The following is a 26,590-nucleotide window of genomic DNA, read 5'->3' on the forward strand; positions in this document are numbered from 1 at the left end:
AGGTATTTAAAGTTGGTCTCCCCTAGCATTTTCCTTTCTTTAATGACAGACCCTTATTTTTAATTTATTTATTTCTGCTCCAAATATTATTTTTTAAACACACTCCAAAACTCACTTGTATTCACCATTAATATTCCGCACGTAAATAATTAACACTTTTTTTTATCCCACTTTTATTCCACCTTTCCTTTTCACTTCACATGACCAAATTGTTTATCCTTTTTTTTTTTTTTGGGGTGAAAATTATGGTGGTCATTACACCAAGCTTTAGCTGTAAAGCAAAATTCTCCTCCACTCTTTTACGGCCACTTGTCTGCATAGGGCAATTTAGTAAATTCAAATCTTATTTATCCAGTATATGCTACATTACTATTATACAATGAGATGCTTTTTCTTTTGAGAAAGAAATACGGAGAAGATGGATCGCGGATATAAAAAAGTTAATGTACTATATTAGCCAACTAACTTAACTTACGTTTGTTACGTTGATGTGCATATTACAGCCTGGTACAAAGTTTTAATGTTTTTACCTTATCAATAGCAGCATCCAGGTCAGCAATACTTTAGATTATTTTTTACTATTTGTTTATTGAAGCAGAGAGATTTGGGCAGTGAAAAAGAGGCGTATTTTGTCGTATTTCCAGAATATAATTGAGGGGGAACACAGCGCCACCTCCTCGTACATTTTTGTTTTGTTTCCCCTTTTAATAATTTAATCTGTGTTTTAATTTTCTCCCAAAATTTAATTAAACTAATTTCCGCATATTCCAAACTTTATTAATGAATAGTTAGTCACACTGTGGGACCATATGATCTGCAGTTGACTATTTGAATCAAGGGGTAGTTTCGTCTTTTAATGCAATAAACAAACGGCATTAAAGGTTAATTAAACGGGCTCCGCCGCACCGTTGGACGACGCGCCGTTTCGGGCATACGATGCGGGATTGGAATTCGTACGCTTTACCAATGGAGTAAACATTTTCTTAGTAGTAAAGAATTGATGCAGCTTCATAGTTACTCAAATCAAAATAGTAAAACGTTGTGGGTTTGGGTCGTTTTACGTCCCTACCAATTACCAAAAGTTTGTCCACGTCATGAGGGACCGAACATTTTGTTGGGCCCAGAAGCTGACCTGGCATGGCCCTAGTGGGCCATGAGTCGGCCAAGTGCAAAGCTTCCTCGTACAATATTCTGTCTCCCCCCCCTCTCCTCTTCCCCCACCCCCCCACCCCCCCAAAAAAGTGTGTATGTGTTTATCTTTTATATTTTTCATAATACATCTGGAAATTTTTTAATGAAAAATGAATTGGAGTTTTGAATAATTTCTAATTTTCATTTTTTAAGTTTGTGTCTACCCATTTCGGTCGACGGCAGAAATGGATGTTTATCGGCCTGTGGTTGGGAAGTGCACCACCCAGTCACATCAAGCCACGTCATAAGAACGTGAATGGCATCTTCGTCAGTTTGCGAAAATATTAATAATAAAAAAATGGTATCTTGATTTAATTTTTAATTTATTTGGTAAATTATTGGATTTAGGGTGTCAAATTGGACATAGACTTCTCATGGTTCCTGTTGAAAATGTTGACGACAAACTGCTCTCTCACCTCTCACTCACTCAATAAAATCTTAACCATCCAAAAATATATGTAACTAGATTTTGGCATCACGAGTTGGAGATGGCTGAATGCTTTTTGTTGATAGAAAACTGGACCACCCTCAGTTCTCAAAGTCAGATATTTATGTGGGAGGCCATCACTTCTTTTATATGTACTTGATACTTCAACTCAACTAGGGTTTTTTTTTGTTGTTGTTCGATTTTGCAAACTGAATTTTCTGGAAGTTGGACCAATTAATTCGTCCAATCACTCATTCATATCATTTTAAAATCATATGTATAGTACAATGTCATTTCTTTTTTTTTTTAGAATCTTTCGTATTGAGAGGGATTTATACACACAATACGAATATTATGACTCGAACCCGAATCTTGTTTAGAGAGAAACTACTCCAAAATACTACACTAATTGAGCATTTGATATACTAGTGAGTCCTACAGTGTCACGTTAAATTATTCTTTGTTTGGTACAATGCAATTATTAACACAATCATTTTTTCATATAAACAACACTTTATGAGAAAGATCCGAACACAGAAAATCGAATGCAAATACAACTTAAACTACAAACAACACAATCCATAATCTCGAACTATATAATAAAAGCACAACTATTGTTGTCGTCCAAGTTGCCAGAAGAAACAGGAGTAACAAGAATTTTATATAAAATGGAACTCATAGCATATGAGATTGAGACTGAGGGATTGGAATTGAAAGAAATGTGAAGGTAAATTAATAAGGGGTCATTGTCAACTTTTGAAATTACAGCTGGCTAACTACTACGACTTACTTTACCTGTTAGAAGGACCGAATGCAGAAAAGTTTCTTACATATAAAAATATATATTATATAGATCATTACATGGTTTTCCAATCACTTGAGTTGTTTATGTGAATAATATATATCATAATGTACTTCTTGTTGCTACAACTTTGCATGCTCATGCTTATTATGTTTGATGACATACACCGAGCAACTCTCTTTTCTTTTTCTTTTTCTTTTTTTCTTTTTTTTTTTCAAATAAATATTTATCTGTAGAGTTAATCAAATATTAATAATCATATCTCTCGCATAAGTGGAATTCATTTATATAAACGAGTCCCGCAAGAAAAAAATGTCATCAAATTAGAATGCATGTGAGGAGTAAATACAAAAGCTTGGAAATGGGTCTAGATTCATGAATCTTGCATGGGTTGTCATTCGAATTTAAGGTCAAAACACAATCCTTTTAGACCTACTAAATCCTAATTAATTAGTAGAAGGGGGTTTGTGAAAGCGAAGTATGTGATTCGATATTTAATACAAATTGGTTAAGATCTAATTTGTATCTGACATGTTATTAACTTATTGGAAGGAGCTGAGGAAGAGAAGGAAAACGAACAAAACAAAAGACAAATACAATATCACTATTTTTGTTTTTGTCTTATGGAAAATAAAAGAAAATTAAATCATGTGAAGAATGCCTATGTATTTAATATTTAAAAAGAGAAAGTACAAATTATTTTCAAAACAAACTTTATTTTTTAAAACAATTAAAAGTGTTTTCAGTTTGCGATCATTTTTCATTCACTAATTTTACATAACCGCACATAAAATACACTCCAATTAGCAAAATTCGGTATTTGAAACCTTCCGACTTGGACCTATCCACCCGATTATTGTGTTCAACCATGGAGCCAATCCAAACCTTGGAACATCCATATCCAAATTCACAAAAAAATATCATCAAATTTCAAAAAGTTCACCGAAAAATACTAAACAAATTCCATGTTATGATCTCAAATTCACAAGTTGACTTCAATAAATTCCATTTATAAGTTTCACATCAAACTAAAAACTGAAATCAGTTAACAAACAAATTTTCAATATTTAAAAACTAAAAATTAAAAACTGAAATTATTATCAAAGAAGCCATTTAGTTTAAAAAATTTAGTCCACAGAAAACTAGTTGTGTACATAATGAAGATATAGTTGAAGGTTTCTGTCTTGTGTGGCACGCGCATTAAGTTACCCCAATAAAAGGGTGGGTGAAAAAAAAAACGAATAAAAAAAGGGAGGCTTTATTTATTATTAGTTATGGTTTTGTTGTGTTGTTGGTTTTGGGTTTTTTGGGTTTGTGTGGTGGGAAGGAAGGAAGAGAAGTGAATAATGATGGATGTGTGCGAGTCCCAATAATTGTGTGTACCTGCAGTGGTGTGTCTGTCTGTCTGTCATTCTCGAGCCCTGTGTTTGTTCCCATGGTTGACTACCACCTTAGCTACTTTATGCTTCATTTCCATCCTTTTCCTTTTCCTTTGCTTGCTTCATATATAACTTACAACACAAGAGAGAGAAACTTTTTCTTTCCTTCTCTACAAAATCTACAGAGAAGAGAGAGAGAGAGAGAGAGAGAGAGAGAGAGAGAGAGAGGCTACTTACTGTGTCAACTGCATCATAGTAGAAGCCAACAAAACAAAACGCGTTTATTTTGTTTAATGCGTCATCTGCGAATAAATAAAGTTGAGAGTAGATTCGGATTGAAAATAAATAGATCACTATCATAATAATTGATCTTTCTCGTATTACTCCTATTCCTACTATTTGAAGTGAAATATTGAAAGAAGTATTTAAATAGAAGGAAGGGAATTAAGGGTAACCCCCCAAAAATACCACAAATCCCAAGGTTAACTAACCCTCTCCTTCTTGGGTCACAAGCAAGAAACATTGAAAAAATTATGCTATTGATTATGGGGTTACAAAAAAAACTTCCCTTTTTGGGAAGCCCCAATTAGTACCCTTTTCATGTTGCAATCCCATTCTTTTTTCTTCTTTTTTTGGCACTCAAGAATTGGGCAAAGTGATTATTCAAGTGGGTTCTTCTTACTTGACATTTGAAGTAAGTTGTAAATTAATGTATGTGGCAGGGGAAATGGCTGATAAAGCAGAGAGGAGGGTTTGAGGAGACTGAGGGGAGGGAGGTCGCTGTCAAGGCAATAAATTTGGGGTTTGATGGGAACAGGCATGTGATACACAGGGAGTCAAAAATATGCTCAAAAGATTTGGTTGCCTCCCTCGTCCTCAGTCTTGAGTCTTTCATTCTCTCTCTCTCTCTCTCTCTCTCTCTCTCTCTCAATTGTAAAGATGCAAGCACACCAGAAAGCAGCAGCCCAAATACATACATGCATACATTTTTATTCCTTGGGGTTTGTTTCAGTCTTTCACTCAGAGCTGGTTGCGGTTGCTCATGAACAGTAGATGATGTTGATGATTTTGTTGATCATGAGCTCAATTTGGGCCCACCCTTTCTCATCTTTGAAACCACTGTTGGAGTGGGACTGGATTAGACACTTGGTCCCATTTCTAAGTTGACCAACTGAGATCTAATTTTTATTTATTTATGTATAAACAAGAAATTTGTATATTCCATGATTCACTTCATTAGTTGTCAAAAAGATTGTAAGAATAAGAGGACCAAGTATCAATTCTTAAACTTCAAATATAACTCAATACTTTAGAATATAGAATTTTCGTATCAAATTACACCCGCACATGTTATTATTAATATACTCATATTGTAACATATATTTATTAATTAAATATATATTCTAGGTCTATGATATATGACAAATATCGTCCACCTTTATTTTAACAGATGAATTAATAACATCTCGTGACTGACTCAAAACGATTCCATTTTGGTCCATTTTCCTTCATAACCACTCACCAGATCCTCAGCAATTATTTTTTCTGCATTCCCTGCAGGTTAGTTCCTATACTCTTGTGTCTATATCTGAACCTCTTAGCTCACTGACCAGAAAAAGAAAAACCTTGGGGGTCAGGGGTGAGGTCAATGTTGCTTACAGAGAAAAACTTGGTAGGTCAGTGTCTGTAATTATCATGGCGGTTAAAAAGTTAGATATAAATATTGTTTGGTTAAAGTATGAGAAAAATGGTGTAGAATTAATTTCATTAAATGCTCAATTAGTCAATATTAGCCAAAATTGAGCCAATTTGTTGGTACTTGCCTAACTAAAAGTGTTATCAAGCCGAAAGGCAACCAAGGACCACTGGATATGGAGTTCAAAATTTCTGCCTAATTTACTTTATGGCCTATGGATCCATAGAAGCAGATTATTAGTCAGAAATGCGTCATGGCTGTATATATTTGTTGTCATGTCAATTCAATGAAAATATTCAACTTTATAACTGCGTTCTTTCGTTGCTATCAAACTTTTTATATATAAATGTTTTGTTATACTTCTTTTAACATTATCGGGAGATATCGATGAGGTTTAGCCAGATGAAAAATAACTCTTATTTGCACAATAATGGTTTTAGATTCGAATTCACATGACACATTGGTAATGTGTATGTGTAAACTAACTCATAATGAAAGTTTGCCGTTAACCATCCACCTCATAGTAAACATAAAAATACTCATTTACTGTGATATTAAAAATATAAAATTAAACCATTATGTGGGTTATTCTAGTAGAGTCGTCAATTCTGTCGTTTAAGAATATCTCATAGCTTCAATGTGATTATAGCTCGAGTGATAAAATGTATTTACTTATGTATTTGAGAAGTGTTTTGATTCATTTAGGGCTAATCTATACATGAGTGTGAACAAAATAAATAGCATCTTACGAAACACGTCTTTGAATTAATTTAACTATTGGATTTGTCAAAAAGAAATTTGGATTTTCCCTTGATTGTTATTGTTAACTAAAATGACCAAAACATAATTCCCTTTAAGCTTAGTTAAACAAGTATTTGCCTAATAATAACAAAGCAAAATGTAAATAATAAAAGAGTAGTCCAAAATGTGTCTATTATTTAGCTGAGCTATTTTCAGAGGTCCAAACCCTAATATTAAATACTATATATCTAAGGAACTAGACACTAGCTAGGCTTAACTCCAATTCACAAATACAGTATAGAAAGATAATTTTGGATATTGTTCAATTTCAACCACACAATTCACAATTATATGGGGAAATAATTTTATCAGTCCTTTTCATTTTGACCTAAGTTCCTAATAGTAACCTCAGTAAACTTAGCCATAAGCCCGCAAGTTTATTTTACAAGTACATATGGTACTTAAACTTAATTTCACTATTATATCGATCCCCACACTATAACTTAAGCCAACTTAATTATGACTTAGGGCCATTGACTTGCCGATCTTCACGAATATGTCTGATTTTTATTTATTTTTAATATAAGATATTTTTTATTGAGATGAGCGATAACATATTGAAGTCACATATACTACACGGATACAGAGACTTGAACTCAAAACCTTTAATGTGGGGGAATGTTCACCCCAAATCACTACACTAATTTGTCCCTTACTCTCTAGCTTTTAGATACGAAGATCAAAAGCATACATTAAACCTTTTGTTTTTCTTCTTGTGGCTAATAATTTCTGTGAAGACCAACTGTTGAGTCAATGAGGGGTCCTGGTGGATCGTTGATGGTTTGGGTGAATTTGGCTTATCTTCTAGTACAAACAATATCATATGCAACTTTTTCAAAATTTCACCCAACTTTAACGGTTTTTACAGACATATAGAAACCTTGGAAATTATGATCACCTTATTTCTTAATCATAATTAGATAACAAATTAACAGAAAACAATAATTAATAAGATTTATTGTTGGATCATCATAAAGAAAGAAGAAAAACTTTGAACAAGCATACTTGAATGGGGATCCAAGGATTAAAGACAGTCCAAGATTAGGTAGCCAATCTAAATCATATTTGGAACAGAAAAAGTGACATCTCAAAGTCATCAAAACAGTTCCCGGAGCTCAAGGTTTAACAACATTTCTGAAACACAAGAACAAAGGAACTCAAATCTTATCTATATATTATACCCCGCTGGTACTATATTATGCCCTATGTCTCAGCCCCATCATTGGACATCAATTAAACGTGGCTATATATATATATTTAAACGTACCTGTTAGCAGTCTTTAAGGGGAAAAAGTTACAGTAAAAATATACAGTAAAAAAAATTATGAGTGAATGGATAGAGTGAAAGCATCAAACAAACCTTTAGGAAAGAGATAAAGGGGATTGAAATGATGTAAAGAAATATGGGTTGCCTCCTCCGAGCTGAAGCTCTCATGCAAGCAAATATGGAGACACACAGTGACACGCCTGCCCACGCAGAAAGAAAGAAAGAGAGAATCTATTGGATGTCATCAAGTTGATTAATACACTTCTAAAGTTGATACTTAAAGATTTTAGATGATGATAATCTTCACTTTGTGTTTGTGTACGGTCATGCCACTTGATCTTGTCTCAAGAATTTCAGACCTCCAATTGTAAAGTTTTTATTACATCCCTTCCCCCCTTATTGTGTAAATAGTATGTGCATATCATATTTATTTTGACAAAGGGAGGGGAATTGAACTTGGTCAGGTGCAAAGAGGCGAACGCACTGTCTTCATCAATCGGCCATTTGCACCGACAATCATTAATGTATTCATATAAACTTTGATTCCTTTAATATTACTGTTACGTAAAAAACTAAACAAAAACTAATTTTCAAAATGGGTGAATGATGCTGGTAACATGGTGGAATTGTGCCTTTGGAATTTTCATGATTTTGAAGTTGCCTCGATTGGACAAGCAGAGCATAAATACCATCCAATATATCCCTGCTGAGTGCATGGTGAAAGTGATGCACCGCCCAAAATAGTAATATGGCAACATCAAACTTTTGCCATGAACCCTTTTGATTTTATTGTATTTTTATATTTTTTTGGCACAACACCTTTTAATTATTATATAATATATTCACACACTATATATGAAACCCTTTTTTTCTTCTCGCAAATAGTAGTAATTTATATTTCTTTATGCAAATCACTCAATGGATGGTATAAATTCTACTGCCCTTTAATTTGCCTTTGATTTGGCAAAGCAAGTGGAAGTACTCTTTGAACACAATATAAACCTCTCGTTCTACTGGTACTCGATGTTTTGAATTCTATTAGGGCTTTGACCACCAAAGAGACGAACACAAATCCTGATCAAATTCAAACTCAGAATAGTGTTTCTTGTGATGTCGTAATCGAAGTCAAAGAGTTACCCAATACCCATCAAGTAATTAAATTTTTGTTTATTTGATCGATGGTGGGGAAGGAATATACAACTTTTATAATTCTCTCGTGGAAAGAAAGACAATTCGTTTGATGATTCTTGCAATAAGTTATGTCTGTAAATGAATCCAAAGCCTTTCTGTATTTGTTCAATATGATATGAGACTCAATGTTAGGTCTTGTTTTGAGGTTCACCAAACCTAGCTCAAGTCACATAATTATAAACTTGTTGATTTGTGACTCGATCTAGATTTGATGGAGCTTCTTATTGTGAGCCAACTTATCCGTGCTACATTCATACATGTATTATGTTATTAGACTGTTAATAAAATTATATATTCAAACAAACTTATCGAAGTATGGCCACATAAAATGTGGAGTAACAGAGTATTTCTCTAGTAACAATTTGAAAATAAACCACCCCAAATGGCATTAAACTCAATCATAGTGGAGGTGGTGAGCAATGGTTTTTTCTTAAAAGACCTTTCTTATTGAGAGGGACGATATTATACTAAACTCACACACTACACGGATGCTAGGATTCGAACTCATGACATTTCCGGAGAGAGCAATTGCTCCAGATCACTACACTAGTGGATTCTTTGCGGTGAAACCAAATTATTAAATGGGTGCATGAGAGATCATGGTAAGAGCATCCACAGTTGGGGGGAGGGGGGGGGGGTGTATTTTCGGGGGTGTAAAGCCACTTTTACATCCCCTTTACAGTGTGTAAATAAGTTTTTTGCTCCAATCGAAAATGATGTAAATCTAAAGATGTAAATACTTTTTTCTATTTTTCCTCTCCTTTTCTCAGCTGGGTCTTACTCGCAAGAGATGTAAAAAAAGATGTACAATTGCATCTAAATTTACATCTCATGGTGGTTATGTAATTATACATTCATTTACACCCCCCATTGCTGGTGATTCCGATCACAACAGGTGTATATTTAACATACACCTCATTATACAGTCCCCAACTGTAAATGCTCTAATAAACTAGCTAGGTGAGGCCCCCTTGAGATAGAATAGAGGCGCTGTCACCTGAAACGCATGCATGTAATTGAGTGATCATATGCAAATGCAAGTCTATATATAGCTTATGGATTGAAATTTGGCGCTATTCTATATATATGGTTTCTTTTGAGTTTATTATTGGGCATGGTCTTTACCTTACCCTAAGGAAGATCACGAGACTAGCTAATATATATCATTTTCAGTGGACTGGCCTGCACATCTTCCCTATCCCTCTAGATATATAGACTGAAGGAGAGTACTTGGTTTTCATAGAAAGCATGCATGTGTCTTTAATTAAGGGGGCAAAAGGTGTGTTTTATATCAATGGGAGTCGGGACCTGAAACATATATACATGCCTATACCTTGACCACTCATTTTGAACCTGCTATCTTTTGCTCGCATTTCTTTTTTGGTTATTTTGTGTTTAATTAACATGGAAAATGTTAATTAATCAAACATCTTATCCTCATTTAAGTAAACATCATAGAAAGAAGGTTTATAACTTCGGTGATAGAATACTTCACCCTTCCCCTTTTTGGGCTATAGACTTTGATCAAGCTCTAAATATCAAGCACATACAAGAATTCTGTAGTGAGAGTCTTAATATGGCCCTTAGGTGAGGTTCTATCTCTTAATTATTGGATTAGACTAACCAATTTGATCTAACAGCTAACAGATTTGATCCAACAATTAAAAAATAGGACCTTAACTAAGTGCCATATTTTAAGCCCTCACTATCAAATGACTCCAAGCACATAAGCCAAATTTTCGTACTTGGGTCTCAATGATGGGGATCTTTAAAGTGCCCTACGAGGCTGCTCAAGGCCCAGTTTTTGTTTTCTCAGTGTGGTTTGGGCCTCACTACAAGTTTTTTTTTTTTTTTTTGGTTCTCTCCACTTTCACTGCTTGCATGGAACCCAACACTTCAATTTACATGGAAGTGTGCTCAAGCAATCTTACTCTCACACACACATATACATATATTATGCATGCAATATTTGCTTAGTTTGCATGGAAAAAAGAAAATATTTGTTGTATAACAAATTCCCTTTTCCGACTCCTTTGGATCTTGAGACATTCCAACTTAGAATTTGTCTCTGTCTCTCTCAATTGCGATGTTCACTTTCATCTTCCTCCACAAACACAGATCCCTCTATACAAACTAATCACACTAACTAGATCCTTTTCTTTTTCTTCCCACAAAAATACAACTCAAATCCTCATCTCTCTCTGTCTCTCTCTCACACACACTGATACAGAGAGCACAATGAGGTCACGCAGTAACAAGCGGTCGTCGTCATCATCAAATTCTTACGCCTCAACTGTTACGATTACGGTGTTCATAGCAGTATGTGTTTTTGCTGTATGGATGCTCAACTACTCTAATACAGGAGTTCCACCACAAACCACCAACAGAAGTACTCGAATCGCCACGACAGCCTCCACAGATGACACAACCAACACCGCATTGAACATGGCTTCCTCCGAAGATGATCAGGCCCAAGTGATCACCAAAAGCACCAGCAATGACAATAGTAATAACAATAGTGAAAACCCTAAGGCCTTTGAAGACAACCCCGGTGATCTCCCAGACGACGCCATCAAATCTGATGATCTACCCAACAACTCATCAAAGGGCAGTAGCACACAAGATCAAAATAGTAGTGGAGGTGGTGATAATAAACAAGATCAAGTTAGCGAAGAGTTGCAGGATCAAAAGGAGAAAGAAATTAGCCAGAGCCAATTGTCTGAGGACCAGACCAGCTCAGTGGCTGAACATAGCCAACAACAAGCTGACCATGATGAACAGAGCGTCAGCAGCCAGAAGGGTTCTGATGATCAATCCGATCAGAACAGCCGGAAGGGTTCTGAAGATCAATCTGATCAGAACAACCAGAAAATGTTTACAAGCAATGGAGAAGGCAGTAGTTCTGGAAATGATCAAATGATTAATTCGGAGAGCAAGTCTCAAGATCAGCAAGAAACAAATAATAACAATTCTGAAAGCAGAGAAAGAAGTTCTCAAGATTTTCAGAATGACAAAAAATCAGATACTGCAGATCAGCAACAAGGTACAGCACAACAAGGTCAGCAACAACAAGAGTCCCAAAAGCAATCATCAGATAAACAGCAATCTCAAAATGAGACTTCAGAGAGTGATCAACAACAGCAAGCAAAAGAACAACAGAAACAACAGCAAAAGCAAGAGCAACAAAATTCAGAATCCAACATGACCAAAATCGGTGAAGTGCAATTTTCAGACGTGACGAACCATGCAATGACGACGACCCTGCTAGTACAAAACAAGGCATCTGATGGTCAGAATTTTTCTCAAACACCTTCTGATCAAAATAAACAGAGCCCAGAAAAAACCCAACAAGACACTGACTCTCAGCAAAAGCAGGCCGGCAATGCAGCTGATCAAAGCAAGCAGGGAGCTACTGAGTCCAACTCGGGCGATTCGTTACTGGGCGGGGACAACTCAGGCATTCCCAAGGAGTCGAAGGAGTCTAAGAAGTCGTGGTCCACGCAAGCAGACCAGTCGGAGAACCAGAAGGAGAGGCGCAAGGACGAAACCGACGGTCAGGATGGCATCTACGGTTACACGTGGCAGAATTGCAACGTCACTGCGGGTCCCGATTATATACCTTGTTTGGATAACGAGAAAGCTTTGAAACAATTGCGTACGACCAAACACTTCGAGCACCGCGAGAGGCATTGCCCTCAGGAGGGGCCCACTTGCCTGGTCCCACTCCCCGAAGGCTACAAGAGATCTATCGAGTGGCCGGAAAGCAGAGACAAGGTGCGTATGCCGTTGATTGAAATTAATCCAACGGTTGGATGAGTGGGTATGTAACTTTTTTATTGTGGTCTGGCAGATATGGTATCATAATGTACCGCACACATTGCTGGCGGAGGTAAAGGGCCACCAGAACTGGGTTAAGGTGTCCGGTGAATTGTTGACTTTTCCTGGTGGTGGGACCCAGTTCATACATGGCGCCCTCGTGTACATTGACTTCCTTCAAAACGTAAGCATCTCTTCATCTTTGATAAAAATTTCTAAAATAAAACCATTTTATCACACGTATACTAGTAATGCAAGAAGTACTATAGTTTTAATCCACGTGAATTGATCACATGATAGATCTTGATGTGTTAGCTAATTTATGTCGTTCATGTATGTGAACTCCATTATGAAATTTAGATATATCTACGGTTAGAAATCACTCACGTGTGCACGTAAGTGACTAGACATAACAGTCATTCAATTGAACATACTATATTACTAATTAAATTATATTTATTTACGATAAATTATTGCATGATAATAGAAACCGCAACATAATGTAATAAATTCACATTTCATAACATGAGTTGATGACAAGTTTATACTTAACATTAACACCAATCACAGATCTAGGAATGTTTTAATTAATTAATTTGCTCAAATCGGAGCCTAAAGTTTGGCAAAAATTGAGTGGTAAGATGAAGAAATTAATGCTGTTGGTTAAATGCAGGCAGTACCGGGCATCGCATGGGGAAAGAACACTCGAGTAATATTGGACGTCGGGTGTGGGGTTGCTAGCTTTGGGGGTTATCTTTTCGACAGAGACGTTCTAACAATGTCAATTGCACCCAAAGATGAGCATGAGGCTCAAGTTCAGTTTGCCCTTGAAAGGGGCATACCTGCAATCTCTGCCGTCATGGGTTCCCAGAGGCTTCCCTTCCCCAGCAGGGTCTTCGATGTCGTTCATTGCGCCCGTTGCAGGGTCCCTTGGCACAACGAAGGTTCATTTAATCTGCTTCGATCTTTCTGGAATGTTTTTCCCCTTGATTATATACAAGGTTAAGCAATTTCTTTTATGTACCATTGCAGGTGGTATGCTACTTTTGGAATTGAATCGGGTTTTACGGCCTGGGGGTTACTTTGTGTGGTCAGCCACTCCTGTTTACCGCAAGGAGAAAGAAGATGTAGAAATTTGGAAGGGTAGGGAACCAAACTTTTTCATGTAACATGTATAGTGTAGCGGAAAATGTTCCCTTGTCCCGTTATATATATTGGCACACTGTCAATCTCGTACCATTTGTTAAATTGACTGTTTGACAACATTCGATGCTAGAGTATTTCGATAAGAGAATGTTTCAATTTTGTAGAAATGTCTGCGCTGACGGCGTCCATGTGTTGGGAGGTTGTTGCCATCAAGAATGATAAGGTAAATTTGGTTGCGGCTGCCATCTACCGCAAACCCACCTCAAATCAGTGCTATGAGCAAAGAAAGCAAAAGCAGCCTCCTATGTGCAACAACGATGATGACCCCAATGCTGCCTGGTAAATTTCCATTAATGACTTAGTTTTATAGCCTAAGTTGATCATAATAAGATTAAGATCACTAGATCAGCCAAGTTGATCATGACTCGGGTATTTTGTGCAGGTACGTACCTCTGCAGGCATGCATGCACCAGGCACCGATTGACAAATCGGAGAGAGGGACTCAATGGCCTGAGAAATGGCCGAGTCGACTGCAGACTCCTCCTTACTGGTTAAACAGCTCCCAGATGGGCATCTATGGGAAGCCAGCACCCCAAGATTTTGCAAGAGATTATGAACACTGGAAAAGAGTCATCAATAACACTTACATCAAAAGTTTGGGCATTAATTGGTCCAATGTCAGAAATGTCATGGACATGAGAGCTGTTTACGGAGGGTACTACTACTAATTAGGATGATCTTATATTAATCTAATTGTTTTACTTAGTTCTAAGTGGTAATCTCAACTAAGTTGTGCTTATGTGAGTGCAGGTTTGCTGCAGCTTTGAAGGACCTTAAAGTGTGGGTCATGAATGTGGTGAATATAGATTCACCAGATACACTTCCCATAATCTATGAACGCGGTCTTTTTGGAATATACCATGACTGGTGTGAATCCTTTAGCACTTATCCCAGAACCTATGACCTACTCCATGCAGACCATCTATTTTCAAGGCTTAAAAAGAGGTACAACTCGTCACATTCATAATTCTAAACACTATTGTGATCTTGAATTCATGGTAACCGTACCTGTTTTGGTTGTCGCAGATGCAAACTTCCTCCGGTACTGGCAGAGATTGATAGGATTGTCAGGCCTGGAGGTAAACTCATAGTCCGTGATGAGTCCAGCACAATCGGGGAGGTTGAGAACTTGTTGAAGTCCCTGCATTGGGAGGTTAGTCTAACCGTCTCCAAAAACCAAGAAGGGATGCTCAGTGCACAGAAAGGCAAATGGCGGCCAAACACATATGCAGATAGAAATTCTTCTTAACATTCAAAGAAACAGAGCATTCGGCTCATATATGGTGCTCTCAGACTGTTTGTAGGCCGGAACTGTTGATGTGGTAACAAATTTCTAGCATTAAGGTCGTTTTGGATGCAAACTAATTTCGCTACATGAACTGAACAAGAAAGAGATGTATTTGTTCATGTTGTTAATTGCATGTAACCCTGTGAGATACATATGTAATCGTTGAAAACATAAATGCAAGAAACCATACATTACATTCGTTTGGAAAATGAAAGCACTGTCACTTCTATATTGGTCTCATCAACAAGAGGGACAGTTGTTAGTGATTCAATCTGGATTGCAGAACAGAAAACACAGGTTGCTAATAGTTGATCAATTGTGATATTTGTCTGTGAGGGATTATAACGGAAGAACATTGTTACGATGGCGGCGAGTTATCAAATGAGTCTTTTAAGCCACTAATAACAGTCAAATCATGCCCAAAACCCATGAGGTCAAGCAAATTCAATACTACATTGATAATTATTTTGCAGTCACCAATCATTTTAGCAACTTCAAAGTCACAGAACTAACTCATTAATCGCCATATGCAGCTTCATTTATATCTCCTCAACTGATACTAAGAAGTTTCTGAAGTTGACCACTCAGAACTGCAGCTTTGAGGTCTGAATTGTAAAATCACAAGTTAAAAAGTAGACTGAAGGTAACAATGCAGATGAACAACTGACCACAGGGCAAAGAAGGAAGGGAAAACATATTTAATAGCACACGCAAACATGCAAGCAAACAGAAACACAGATGAGAGCTCACCATCAGAGCCGCCAATGTGCTTTCCATTCACAAATATTTGCGGGACAGTGGTTCGGCCTACTATATCTAGCAGAACACTCTGAATTTGGGCTCCATCATCTAAACAAGTACATTTCGAAAATTAATCCAAACCTTTTTCACATTATGGAGAAGCAGCTGCTCAAAGATTCATAAAAGCCATAGCTATGTCATACCTCGAAGATCAAGTTCGACGACAAAAGGTTGCTCATGCAATTCACTGAATATGCGCTTGGCACGCAAGCAATACCTAGCAGCAAAACAGCACAGCACACAATCCCTCATTCCAACATCACTTATATTCACACACAAGGGCATGCACAGAGTTCTTTTTCTAAACATTTGTACTCAACTTACGAACTATTTCAATAACAGAAAACTGAAGATTTAGCAGATGAAACGCACCAATTCACTTCCCAGAATTAGACAACAATGCAACAATACCATGACAATGAAAAATTTCTTATTGATAATCAAGATGACGGTATCATCTTTCCTCGACATTAACACTCTCTCATAATTATCAAATTGACCTACTCGTAACTCTCAAATTCCAATTTGATCGCCTTCAGAAATCCCAATTAAGACCCCAACCCCAAGACCTCAAATTTATCACAAAAACTAAAACGAACAAGCAACAGAGATAGAACGTAACGTACGGGCAATAGGATTTGGAGAAGATGGCAATCTTGTTGGAGTAGATGACATTTTGTACGAACGCCGAAGGCGAAGTCGAAGCTTCCGCGACGACGACGTTTCCCAACAATACCAGAGCCGCCGCCACCGCCGCGATCGCAGCACAGCCCAACAACTCAAACCTACGCATCTTCCCACGACGACACGACGATCGCTCTGTTATGACATTCCCACCATTCTATTATTCTCCCATTATATCAAGATTCAGAATTGCATAAAGAAACCCGTGGGCCTGGCCCATTAATTAGCAGCCCCAATAATAACATTCCCCCAATTTTCAAAATTTTCATTTTTAAGTTTTCAAGCATCACAGATTCACAGCAGATTATACAAAGGATTTCATTTTGGGTGATTATGAATTTCATTAAACAAATCTATAATCAAATCCAGAATACAAATATCTTCAAATCTACAACATCATCAATCAAATTGAAGCCAATCGAACGAAGCAAAAATCAAGAATTGGAGTTTTCATCACTTTTGTAGAGCTTGTTGTATTCGTCGAGCTCGTCGTAATACACATCCCAGACGCACCGGACGCATCCGCTTCCGCAGCAATCGCCGGGCTCCGGCTTCTCGGGGGGCGGCGGCGGAGGAACCGCTTCCTTGACGGGTTTCAATTCTTCTTCCTTCGACTTCGCTGCTTCGATTGGTTGAGTGGCTTGGGTCTTTTTAGCTGCATCGCCTTCGCGGTCGTCCATGGAGTTCTGGGCGGTGGTGGTGGCGCGAACGCAGAAGGGTCGTCGTGGTCGCGCTGGGTTGAGTCTGGAGATTCTGATGCTTATAGCTCCTCCTCTCATGGCCAGGCACGTGTGGGTTCGGGCATTCTCTATTTCTGGCGGTTTGTGATTGGCTGGCGCTGGGGTGTACGGTATGAGCGCGCGCAGACAACGACGATGCGCGGCCGTGTCCATACACGGCTGCTTAGGATTCAATGTACTCGTAATGGAATGGTGGTGGTCAAAGTCTTCACGAGGTGGGTATACTGAGATTCTCCACGTGAGCTTATTTAATTGGTTTTAAGTTGCATTATAATTCGATAGATGGGCCGGAGCCCAAGTACAGGTGTGTTGGGCTCAGATGGGGACCTAGCCCAGTTTTTACCAGGGCTATTTTAGTCTTTTTATCCTCCTCCGGGACACGTGGTGGCTATTGAATTTGTTTGGTCTCCTCCAGGAGATTTTTATAACAAGGCTTAATATTACAAAACGTCCCTAAGGTTTACGAACTATCAAATTGCATCCTTAATGTTTTTTTGTGTCATTTGTGGTCCTCAAGGTTAGTATATGCGATCATAAATAGTCTCTGCTATTAGGTTCCGTCAAAAACTTCGTTAGTTTGCTGACGTGGCATATATATATCACAAAACATCCCTGAGGTTCACACACCTATCACAAATGGTCCTTACAAATTTTTTTTCATTTTTTCATTTAAATTAATAAAATTTTGGTTTTCTTTTTTAAATTATTTATAAATAAAAAAAAATCATTTATAGAAGGATTTTAATCTTGAGGACCATTTATGAACCCTAAATCTTTAGTTTTTTTCATTTTTAAATTTTATAAATTTTAAATTATTTTTAAAAAACTCCATTAGTTTGTTGATGTGGCATACATATAGAGCCCACATCTACAATAATATAGTGTCACATGTATTTAAAATATAATATATATATATTTAAAAATCATAAAAATTTATATAAAAAAAACCAAAATTTAATGAATTTTAAATTAAAAAATTTAAAAAAATTTGCAGGGGCCATTTGTAATAGGTGCGTGCGTGAACCTAAGGGATATTTTGTGATATACATATATGCCACGTCAGCAAATTAACGGAGTTTTTTATGGAACCTAACGGTAGGGATCATTTATGATCACACATACTAATCTTGAGGACCACAAATGACATAAAAAAAATTGTAAGGATGCAATTTGATAATTTCGTAAACTTTATGGACGTTTTGTGATAATAAGCCTAAATAATAAAGAAGGTAAGATTTTCATCAACAAAAAAACAAGTGTAAGAAAAAAGTACATACAATAAAGCTTTTTTTATTTTGTTTTTGGTTTCCCTATGTTTTGCTTGGGGAGCAAGTAGGAATCAATTACTAACGGAAAGGGACAACTGCAGGATTTGATTTTGGCTTGGGGAGCAAGCAAAGCGAGTAAATGGGGGGTTCAGACCAAAAAAAAAAAAAAGCGAGTAAATGGGGGGCAGAGCAAGGATTGAGTCTCTATAAATAGAGCCAAGATGAGAGACCTTTCCTTGTAATTTCTAAGGGTCTCTCTTTGATATAAGAAACCCTAGCAAAGCCCTCACTATTTGCTTAGGCAAAACCTGCTTTTGATTCCATCATGGCGACATTCACTAACTCTTTCAACCTCTTGGATGAGAATGAGCTGATCGGCATTGTGGATGCGAAGGCGGAGGATGCATTTATGGCAGTAGTGAAGAAGTACAAGGAAGAGGAGAAAAAGAAGAAGGGGAAGGAGGAGAAAAAACTGAAGAAGCCACAAGGGCAGCGGAAGACAGAGTTTTGGTACTCTAATCCCCGGCCAATTCGAGCAAAGCGTCTTGTGCTTCCCCGCAGTTTTCTCAAAAGCCAGATTGTTCTTTGCAAAAACAAAGATCAAGATCAAGGCCAAGGCAACGGAGTGCAGGTTAAGGATTCAGCAGAGTCTGGTCCAATTACTGGCCAGTCCCAGAATGGTGCTGATCCTGATCCTAAAGCTGTAAGACCTGTGTCCAGTACTGCTAGTACTGGCTCTGAGAGGTCCAATAATTACAGTGGCCCTCCTCAGAGGGCTAATGGAGGCCAATATTATGGAAGGGCTAATCACGGTTATAATTATTCGAGGCGATATTACCAAGAGGGTAGTGGTGGTTATGAAGGGAGGGGTCAGAGCCATGTAGAAGGAGGAAAGATTAATAATGGAGGCCAAAATTATGGAAGGGCTAATCACGGTTATAATTATCCGAGGCGACATTACCAAGAGGGTAATGGTGGTTATGAAGGGAGGGTTCAGAGCCACGTAGAAGATGGAGGCCAAAATTATGGAAGGGTTAATGGGGGTTATAATGGCAATTATGATCACCAGAGGGCTCAATGCGGTTTTCGGGATGAGAGGGGTAGGCGGTGGAGAGGTAATGGTTACCAAGGAAGAGGAAGATACTTTGAAGCTGAAAATAACCATGGTAACAATAATGGGTTGGTGTTGGAGAAGGAGGAAGGGGCTCAAGTTGTTGTGGAGAAGGAGCAACAAGAACAGGGTGGTGTGGAAGAGGGGAATACGCAGCAACAGGTACAGAGTAATGGCGTCAATGTAAGCAGCAACAAGAGTTCTTCTGAAGGAAAGAAAAAGCCGAACATTAATGGAAGTCTACGGAGAAAGCTGAAGAGGCAAAAAAAGGAAGCAGAGGCTATCAAAAACCAAGGTGACAACAATGCAGCAGCAGCAGCTCCTGAAGGTACCGGTGCTGCTGTAAGTTCTTTTTCTGTTCAGAAAAAGTTTACTGATACATTCACTTTGAAAGAATATGAGAAGGAGGTTGCCAAGAAAAAGGATGTGGAAGTTGTGAAAAAAAGCTCTGATGGCGATTGTGATAGGACTGAGACTCTTGTTAAGGAATTTGAGTTGATGCGAGTTATTGGGAAGAAGAAATTGGAGGAGAAGAAGGTCTCTGTCCCCAAGCCCCAAGATAAGTCTGCAGAGGTGAACAGGAAGAAAGATGGTGCTAACGTGAAGAATAAGACACAGACTATTAACATCAATGAATTCCACCGACCACAAAACAAGAAGGATGGTGCTACTGAAGGACATGATTCACAGAAGGATGGTAGAATTGAGACACATCATCATTCAAAGAGGGATGGTAGAATTGAAGCACATCATCATTCACAGAGGGATGGTAGATTTGAAAGAAATCATCATTCACAAAGGGATGGTAGATTTGAAGGACATCATCATTCACAAAGGAATGGTATATTTGAAGGACATCATTCACAGGGAGACAGCAGATTTAAAGGACATCATTCACAGACGGATGGTAGATTTGAAGGGCATCGTTCAAGGCAACAACCTGTGAAAAAGCCTGCTTCATTCGAAATAGATGAAGGCCAATTTCCAGACTTGGGAAAATCTAGAATATTAACTATAAAAAAATTGAAATAGAAGAAATGGCCATAGAGGTCAGAGGCACTTTTCGGATTGTGACGAAACCCAGTTCACTTTTATGAAATTTGGAATAATATTGCTTTATCAATTTCCTTGGTACATATTGTGTTTGCTCATGTCTTAATTTTCTTCCTGTGCTCCGAGATGCTTTTGGTTTCCATGATGGTGTAGTAGGAGAAAGTTCCTTGCATACTTTCAGGTATTGCATTGCTTTTGTGAGACTCCAGTTAACCTATTACTTCTTAACAAATGGTAAAGAGTATCAAACTACATATTTCAGAAAACATACAGCACAAATTTACAAGCACTCAATAAGTAAAACAGGCAAGTTTGTTCCAAATCGACGTGACGAAATAAAGATATAGGAATAGGACTATAACTATAGTTTGTAGATCACTTGTATGACCCAATGAAAATTCTACCTTTTAAGTCCCAGGAAGAGCAAAAGTAGACCCAAGTAATCCAAATTGTAGGCCAATCTGAAAAAATTCATTTTAAAGTCATTCCATGGAGGATATCTAGGCTCAAGTTCAACGATGAAGTTTCCTCGCATGACTACTTTCTCATGGCTGAAAGTATCGAAAGAATACTTCCCATGGTACCTGCCAAAGCCACTCTGACCAACACCACCAAAGGGTAGAGCATCACAGATAAACTGTACATAGAAAGATGTGTAGTGTAGTTAGGTTTTTGGCCCCCTTTTATTGTTTTGAAAAGCAAATAGGAAAAAGGAAAACACTTAGAAAATAACAAATGCATTACCTGAATCAAGACGTCGTTGAAAATCACACTTCCTGAGGATGTTTCCAATAGAATTCGTTGCCTGAATTCTTCATCTTTAGTGAAGGCATAAATGGCTAGAGGTTTTGGCCTTGAGTTGATGAATTCTATGCTTTCTTGAATGCTTTTCAACTGTAAAAATAGACAAAAAGGACGTTTTTGAGAACTGGAGAAGTTAATATTCACAAAAGGGGTATAGCAATTCTCACCGTGATTATTGGAAGCAGTGGACCAAAAATTTCTTCAGTCATGATTGCAGCATCAAGTGGAGGATCTAACAGGATTGTTGGCTCGATGAACCTGAAAAGTTTGCAGAACAAAACCGATAAGCGTCTACAGAGACTAATTATTTTGTTGCTTGGGCCAGACCAGCAAAGCATTGTTAAACTACAAACTTCAAGCCAGGGGGGAAAGAAAAAGCCGACACCACACAAAGTAAGATATCTGAGTTATCTTATCCAATTCAAAAAACCGACTAAAAGGATTGAGAACTTACAGATTTTCTTCATCAAGTGAACCGCCATGTACAATGGAAGCTGCCACAAGAGGGTCTTTGAGGAGATTGCGCAGCCGCTCAAAATGGCCCCTATTTATGACTCTGGCTATGCACTTTGAGTCTTTGGGGCTATCACTATAAAATCTCTTGACTGTTTTCTTTAGTAATTCGATCTAAAAGACATACAACTAGGATATGAAATCATCTCAAAGCCAACGGACCATTAGGCCTTGCATAACTATAAATCAAAGAATTTATTCAAGACAAGTTTACCAGAGTGGAAGCAAGCTTTTCCTCGATGAGTATATAATCAACTCCTATACATGCCTGCCCATTGCAAGGTCCCCACTTCCCTCCTACAATTCTTTTGATAGCCACCTTCAGGGCAAAAAAAAGCATTTAATACGAGTAAATTTATAGTTTAAAGAGGCACCAAAATAAAGCAACTCAGAAAACCTTTAAGTCTGAAGGATTGGAGAAGGAATCTAGGATAGTAGGGCATTTTCCACCCAGCTCTAGAGTAACAGGTGTTAAATTCTTTGCAGCTGCAGACATGACAATGCGCCCTACCTGCGGACTTCCTGAATTGTGAGAGGCAAATTAGTGTTTGAAGCAAAGTGTTATTGATGACAGTTGTATGTATTGCATTCTTGATCATCTTCATGAGATCACCAAAGAAACCAGGAATGATAAGGAAATCTGTTAATTGTGAAAGAAATTCTATACTCTGAGGTGATTGTGGAGATCTATACCGGTAAAGAATATCTTGTCCCACTTCTGCTGCAGGAGTAGTTCACTAATTTCTGCTCCACCCTCAATAACTCTAACGGCTTTAGAGTCCATGTATTGAGGGATAGTGTTGGCAAGAAAAGAAGAGCAAGCCGGTGCTTGTTCTGAAGGTTTTAGAACCACTGTGTTCCCTGCAGATATTGCTCCTATCACAGGGTCCAATCCCAAGGCTGCATAAATAGCAGAACATGAGCTTTTCTACTTTGTCCTTTAAACTGTTAACAAAAATCTAATACACGCAGTTTTATGATATTGTTATTGCCAAGTTGGGAAGGTAGAAGCAGCGTGTCTTGGATGCCTAATGCATCAACAGAAGTCTCAAAACTCGAGAGATATTTCCATGTGAGAAGCTTATATCAACATAACAAAATTCAAACAGTTTTCGCTAGTGTTACAATTACAAATGTTGTCACTTGAGAAACTGCTGAATTCCTTCCTTCTTGTGTATCAAAAGAAACAATCATGTCAAAGATCCGGATATAACTGGACTCACCTATTGGGAAGTTCCAAGATGCAAAAATGAGAACCACGCCGAGTGGTTCAGGCAGCACCTCTCCGCTTGTGGGGAACAAAAGCAACGGTAATCGACTCTGCCAATATCAAAATGCCAGCAATTCACATAGACAATAACCAGAAACCCCAAATCAGTTTTAGTGTACGGAGGCAAGTGAGGATATGGGATCATGGGAGGGTTGAAATCTCATTACCAGTTTTACTCTGTCATCTCACCTTAATCATTTTTAGCTAAACCCTAAGGCCTATGTGTATGTCATCTTCCCTCAGTCTGAACATAAGTTCATGGGTTCATAGCCATGACAACAACAGATCATTTAATCAAATTACCTTTTTAGGGGCCACCCATTTCTCCAAATTGCTCAAAGTATAGTTGATTGTTTTTTTCACAATTCCAATCTACAATACAATGAAATAGCAAAAGCAGAATTAGCCAATTCTGATATTGTATACAAACTAATTTCTTTGCCTTGAAAGAGAAAAAGAAAATAAAAAAAGAAGAAGAAGAAGCAATCTACCTCATCCCGATAAACTTCAACCGGGTGCTTGCCTAGATCTTCATAGAGTGCTTTGAAAATCTCGTCTTCCTGGTCATGGATGAGCTGAAGAAGAGCACTAACTTGGTTTTTTCTCCATGCAACACTTCGGGTTCTGCCACTTTTGAAGGTCTGCCTCAGCTCAGACAATGTTTCTTCTACTTCTGTAATTGCTTCCATGGTGGTATTCATAAGCTCTGAAACTCCAAGAATGTCTAGAACTTTTATTGGTTTGGTTCTCTGTTACCAACTTTAAAACTAACTTTAGTTGCAGACACCAAGGAAGTTGCATCAAAAGAAATCCAACTATTTATGTGTTGATGTAACCAAACACAAGTTCCATTCTCCACTTGGTTTTCATTTATCGTCTTGCTTGTTTAACGAGCTAGAAATCAATGCTACTTGACCTACCAATCTGGAAAAACCACGACAAGAAATAAATGGAAAAGGAACTAGTTTGGATCGTTCACATGTGCTACCCGGTCACAAAGGACATGTCCAACAGCAGCCAGTTTAAAAAGTTAGGTAATGGTGTACAGTGTCCGCTATTTATTTTTAATTTTTTTAATTTTTATCAAATATAAAATTTTCATTCATCACTAGCACCAAACAAACGATAAAAGTTTACAGACGAATTTTTGGGGGGTGTTAATGTGGTCTCATTAAAACTTTGCCATAAAAAACCCTCAACAAACGATATTGTCCGCTTTAGGCCCCCCTCTCTGCCCTCACGGTTTTGTTTCTGGGACCTCACGAGAAACTTCCCAGTGGGTCACCCATCATGGGATTGCTCTAGCCCCAACTTGCTTAACTTCGAAGTTCCCATGACTCCGAAGCCAGTGAGCTCCCAAAATGTCTCGTGCTAGATGGAGGTGGACATGTACAGATAAGGCACATCACACCCTTTCCGTTGGTCGATGTGGGATGTTACACCAAGTATTGAGCTTTCGCCACACTTGTTCTCGCACATAATTAAACATCCGGGATTTGCTGCATTGAGCTAAGGTAGGCAGACTAAGTGTTCATGACATGTAACAATCCGCACTCCAAGCATTTTAGAAATCAGTTGCTTCATCACCGGATCAGTGTTGGGGCTAAAACATGCTGTATACTTATCAAAATTAATTTTTCGACCAGTTTCTCTTTCATACATGCTGAGAATCTAAAGCAAATGAGCACAATCAGCTAGATGGGCATTACAAAAAAGTAGACTATCATCTGCAAAAAATAAATGAGAAATAGTAGGTGCTCCATGAGCCACAAAAATGCCGCTGATACGCTTGATTCTGAGTGCGTTAGAAAGCAAAGCAGACAACCCCTCCACACAGATTAAAAACAGATATGGAGAGAGAGGATCTCCTTGGCGCAGCCCCCTTGATGGCACAATCATTCCCGAAGCCACCCCCCGAACTTGGACAGAGTATGTAACAGTGGATATACAATCCATAATTAGCTTCACCCATCTGTCGTTAAAGTCCAAGCTCTTAAGCATAGCCTCAATAAAGGTCCATTCCACTATGTCATAAGCTTTATACATATCAAGCTTTAATACCATTTTCTTCAGCTTACTCCCACCATGCCGTTTAATAGCATGTATGCTCTCAAAAGCAGCAATAATGTTATCCATAATCAACCGTGTAGGGACAAACGCGCTTTGAAACTCGAAGATAATAAGAGGCATAATAGGCTTCAACCTGTTAACTATAATTTTGGAAATCGTCTTGGATATCATCTTATAAATCATTGTACACAAACTAATCGGCCGAAACTCAATAACTTTTGTTGGTTTGTCTACCTTAGGAATGAGCGTCAAAAGTATGTAATCGACAATCTCTATGTGTCTGCTATTTATCTCAATCTCTCCCGTTACGTTTCTCTAGTTCAACTTTACAACGTGTCATGTAATTGCGATCAACAATTAGAAATCGCCCAAATACAATAAATTGCCAAATCTGTATAAAAAGTTGAAAATAGGGATTATTGTTGAGCTTCAATAGGCTTTTCATTGCTGTCACATAGTTAAACAGTAGCTAGAGTCCACTATCTACCGAAAAACATTAATGGGGCAGGACAGACAAAGAAGTCATAGTCGCGATTAACAAATAACCATAAACTATAATTGAAATCCAAAGAAAGTGGGCCAATGGTTTAACATTATTATCACGTCATAATTATGAAATAGATGGCTATTAATAACTCCCTAGATATTTATTTCATAATCACATCTCCAACACTAGTAGCAAACTAAAGGCTCGTTTGTTACACAATACTATCTTGTATATATATATATATATACACGAATATACATGTATATAGGTGTATCTATATATTATAATATATACATGGGTATAATACATATACATACATATATATATTGTAATAGATAATATATATGGGTATGTTATAATAATAATATACATGTATATTATAATATATATACATATAGTATAAATATATAATGTATATGTGTATATATGTGTGTATATGTATATGTGTATATACATGTGTATATATATACATGTATGCTTTTATTATAATATTAATATGTATTTGTATATATTATATATGTATATATGTGTTCATTTATATACATGTATATGTGTATATACGTGTATATATGTACATTAATATACAATATAATATATATTACATATATACATGTATGCTATTATTATAATATTAATATGTATGTGTATATGTGTTTATATATACATGTATATGTGTCTATACGTGTATATATGTACATTAATATATAATATTATATATATTACAT

The 26,590-nt window shown here is 37.4% G+C and overlaps 4 protein-coding genes across 8 annotated transcripts; 2 read left to right on the top strand and 2 right to left on the bottom strand.

Annotated features, from left to right (window-relative positions):
- On the top strand, positions 10,477-15,466 carry LOC18770498 (probable methyltransferase PMT27). The gene is made up of 8 exons (XM_007203162.2): positions 10,477-12,528; positions 12,605-12,754; positions 13,244-13,514; positions 13,603-13,713; positions 13,881-14,055; positions 14,159-14,431; positions 14,527-14,721; positions 14,803-15,466. Exons 1-8 carry the CDS (start codon positions 10,993-10,995, stop codon positions 15,023-15,025), a joined length of 2,934 nt encoding a protein of 977 aa, XP_007203224.1. The 5' UTR covers positions 10,477-10,992; the 3' UTR covers positions 15,026-15,466.
- Positions 14,829-17,516, bottom strand: LOC18770257. 2 transcript variants are annotated; one of them, XM_020568082.1, is made up of 6 exons: positions 17,007-17,516; positions 16,492-16,684; positions 16,009-16,082; positions 15,815-15,913; positions 15,578-15,669; positions 14,829-14,917 (listed from the first exon to the last, which is right to left on the bottom strand). In XM_020568082.1, the coding sequence occupies exons 1-5, from the start codon at positions 17,440-17,442 to the stop codon at positions 15,614-15,616; spliced, it is 858 nt and encodes a 285-aa protein (XP_020423671.1). In that variant the 5' UTR covers positions 17,443-17,516; the 3' UTR covers positions 14,829-14,917; positions 15,578-15,613. The 2 variants fall into 2 exon arrangements, with proteins under 2 accessions (XP_020423671.1, XP_007202718.2); XM_007202656.2 differs by lacking the exon at positions 14,829-14,917 and having other exon boundaries at positions 15,361-15,669.
- LOC109950182 lies at positions 17,400-20,791 on the top strand. Its single transcript, XM_020568078.1, has 2 exons — positions 17,400-17,504; positions 18,659-20,791. Exon 2 carries the CDS (start codon positions 18,883-18,885, stop codon positions 20,698-20,700), a length of 1,818 nt encoding a protein of 605 aa, XP_020423667.1. The 5' UTR covers positions 17,400-17,504; positions 18,659-18,882; the 3' UTR covers positions 20,701-20,791.
- Positions 20,773-24,370, bottom strand: LOC18769757 (aldehyde dehydrogenase family 3 member F1). Of its 4 annotated transcripts, none has more exons than XM_020568081.1 (11): positions 23,800-24,294; positions 23,612-23,680; positions 23,262-23,358; positions 22,732-22,938; positions 22,436-22,560; positions 22,253-22,357; positions 21,980-22,152; positions 21,693-21,783; positions 21,466-21,615; positions 21,126-21,358; positions 20,773-20,935 (listed from the first exon to the last, which is right to left on the bottom strand). In XM_020568081.1, the coding sequence occupies exons 1-11, from the start codon at positions 24,007-24,009 to the stop codon at positions 20,899-20,901; spliced, it is 1,497 nt and encodes a 498-aa protein (XP_020423670.1). In that variant the 5' UTR covers positions 24,010-24,294; the 3' UTR covers positions 20,773-20,898. The 4 variants fall into 4 exon arrangements, with proteins under 4 accessions (XP_020423670.1, XP_020423669.1, XP_020423668.1 ...); XM_020568080.1 differs by having other exon boundaries at positions 20,773-20,941; XM_020568079.1 differs by having other exon boundaries at positions 20,773-20,944.

This window comes from Prunus persica, chromosome G7, assembly GCF_000346465.2.
Source record: "Prunus persica cultivar Lovell chromosome G7, Prunus_persica_NCBIv2, whole genome shotgun sequence".
Lineage (NCBI taxonomy): Eukaryota > Viridiplantae > Streptophyta > Magnoliopsida > Rosales > Rosaceae > Prunus > Prunus persica.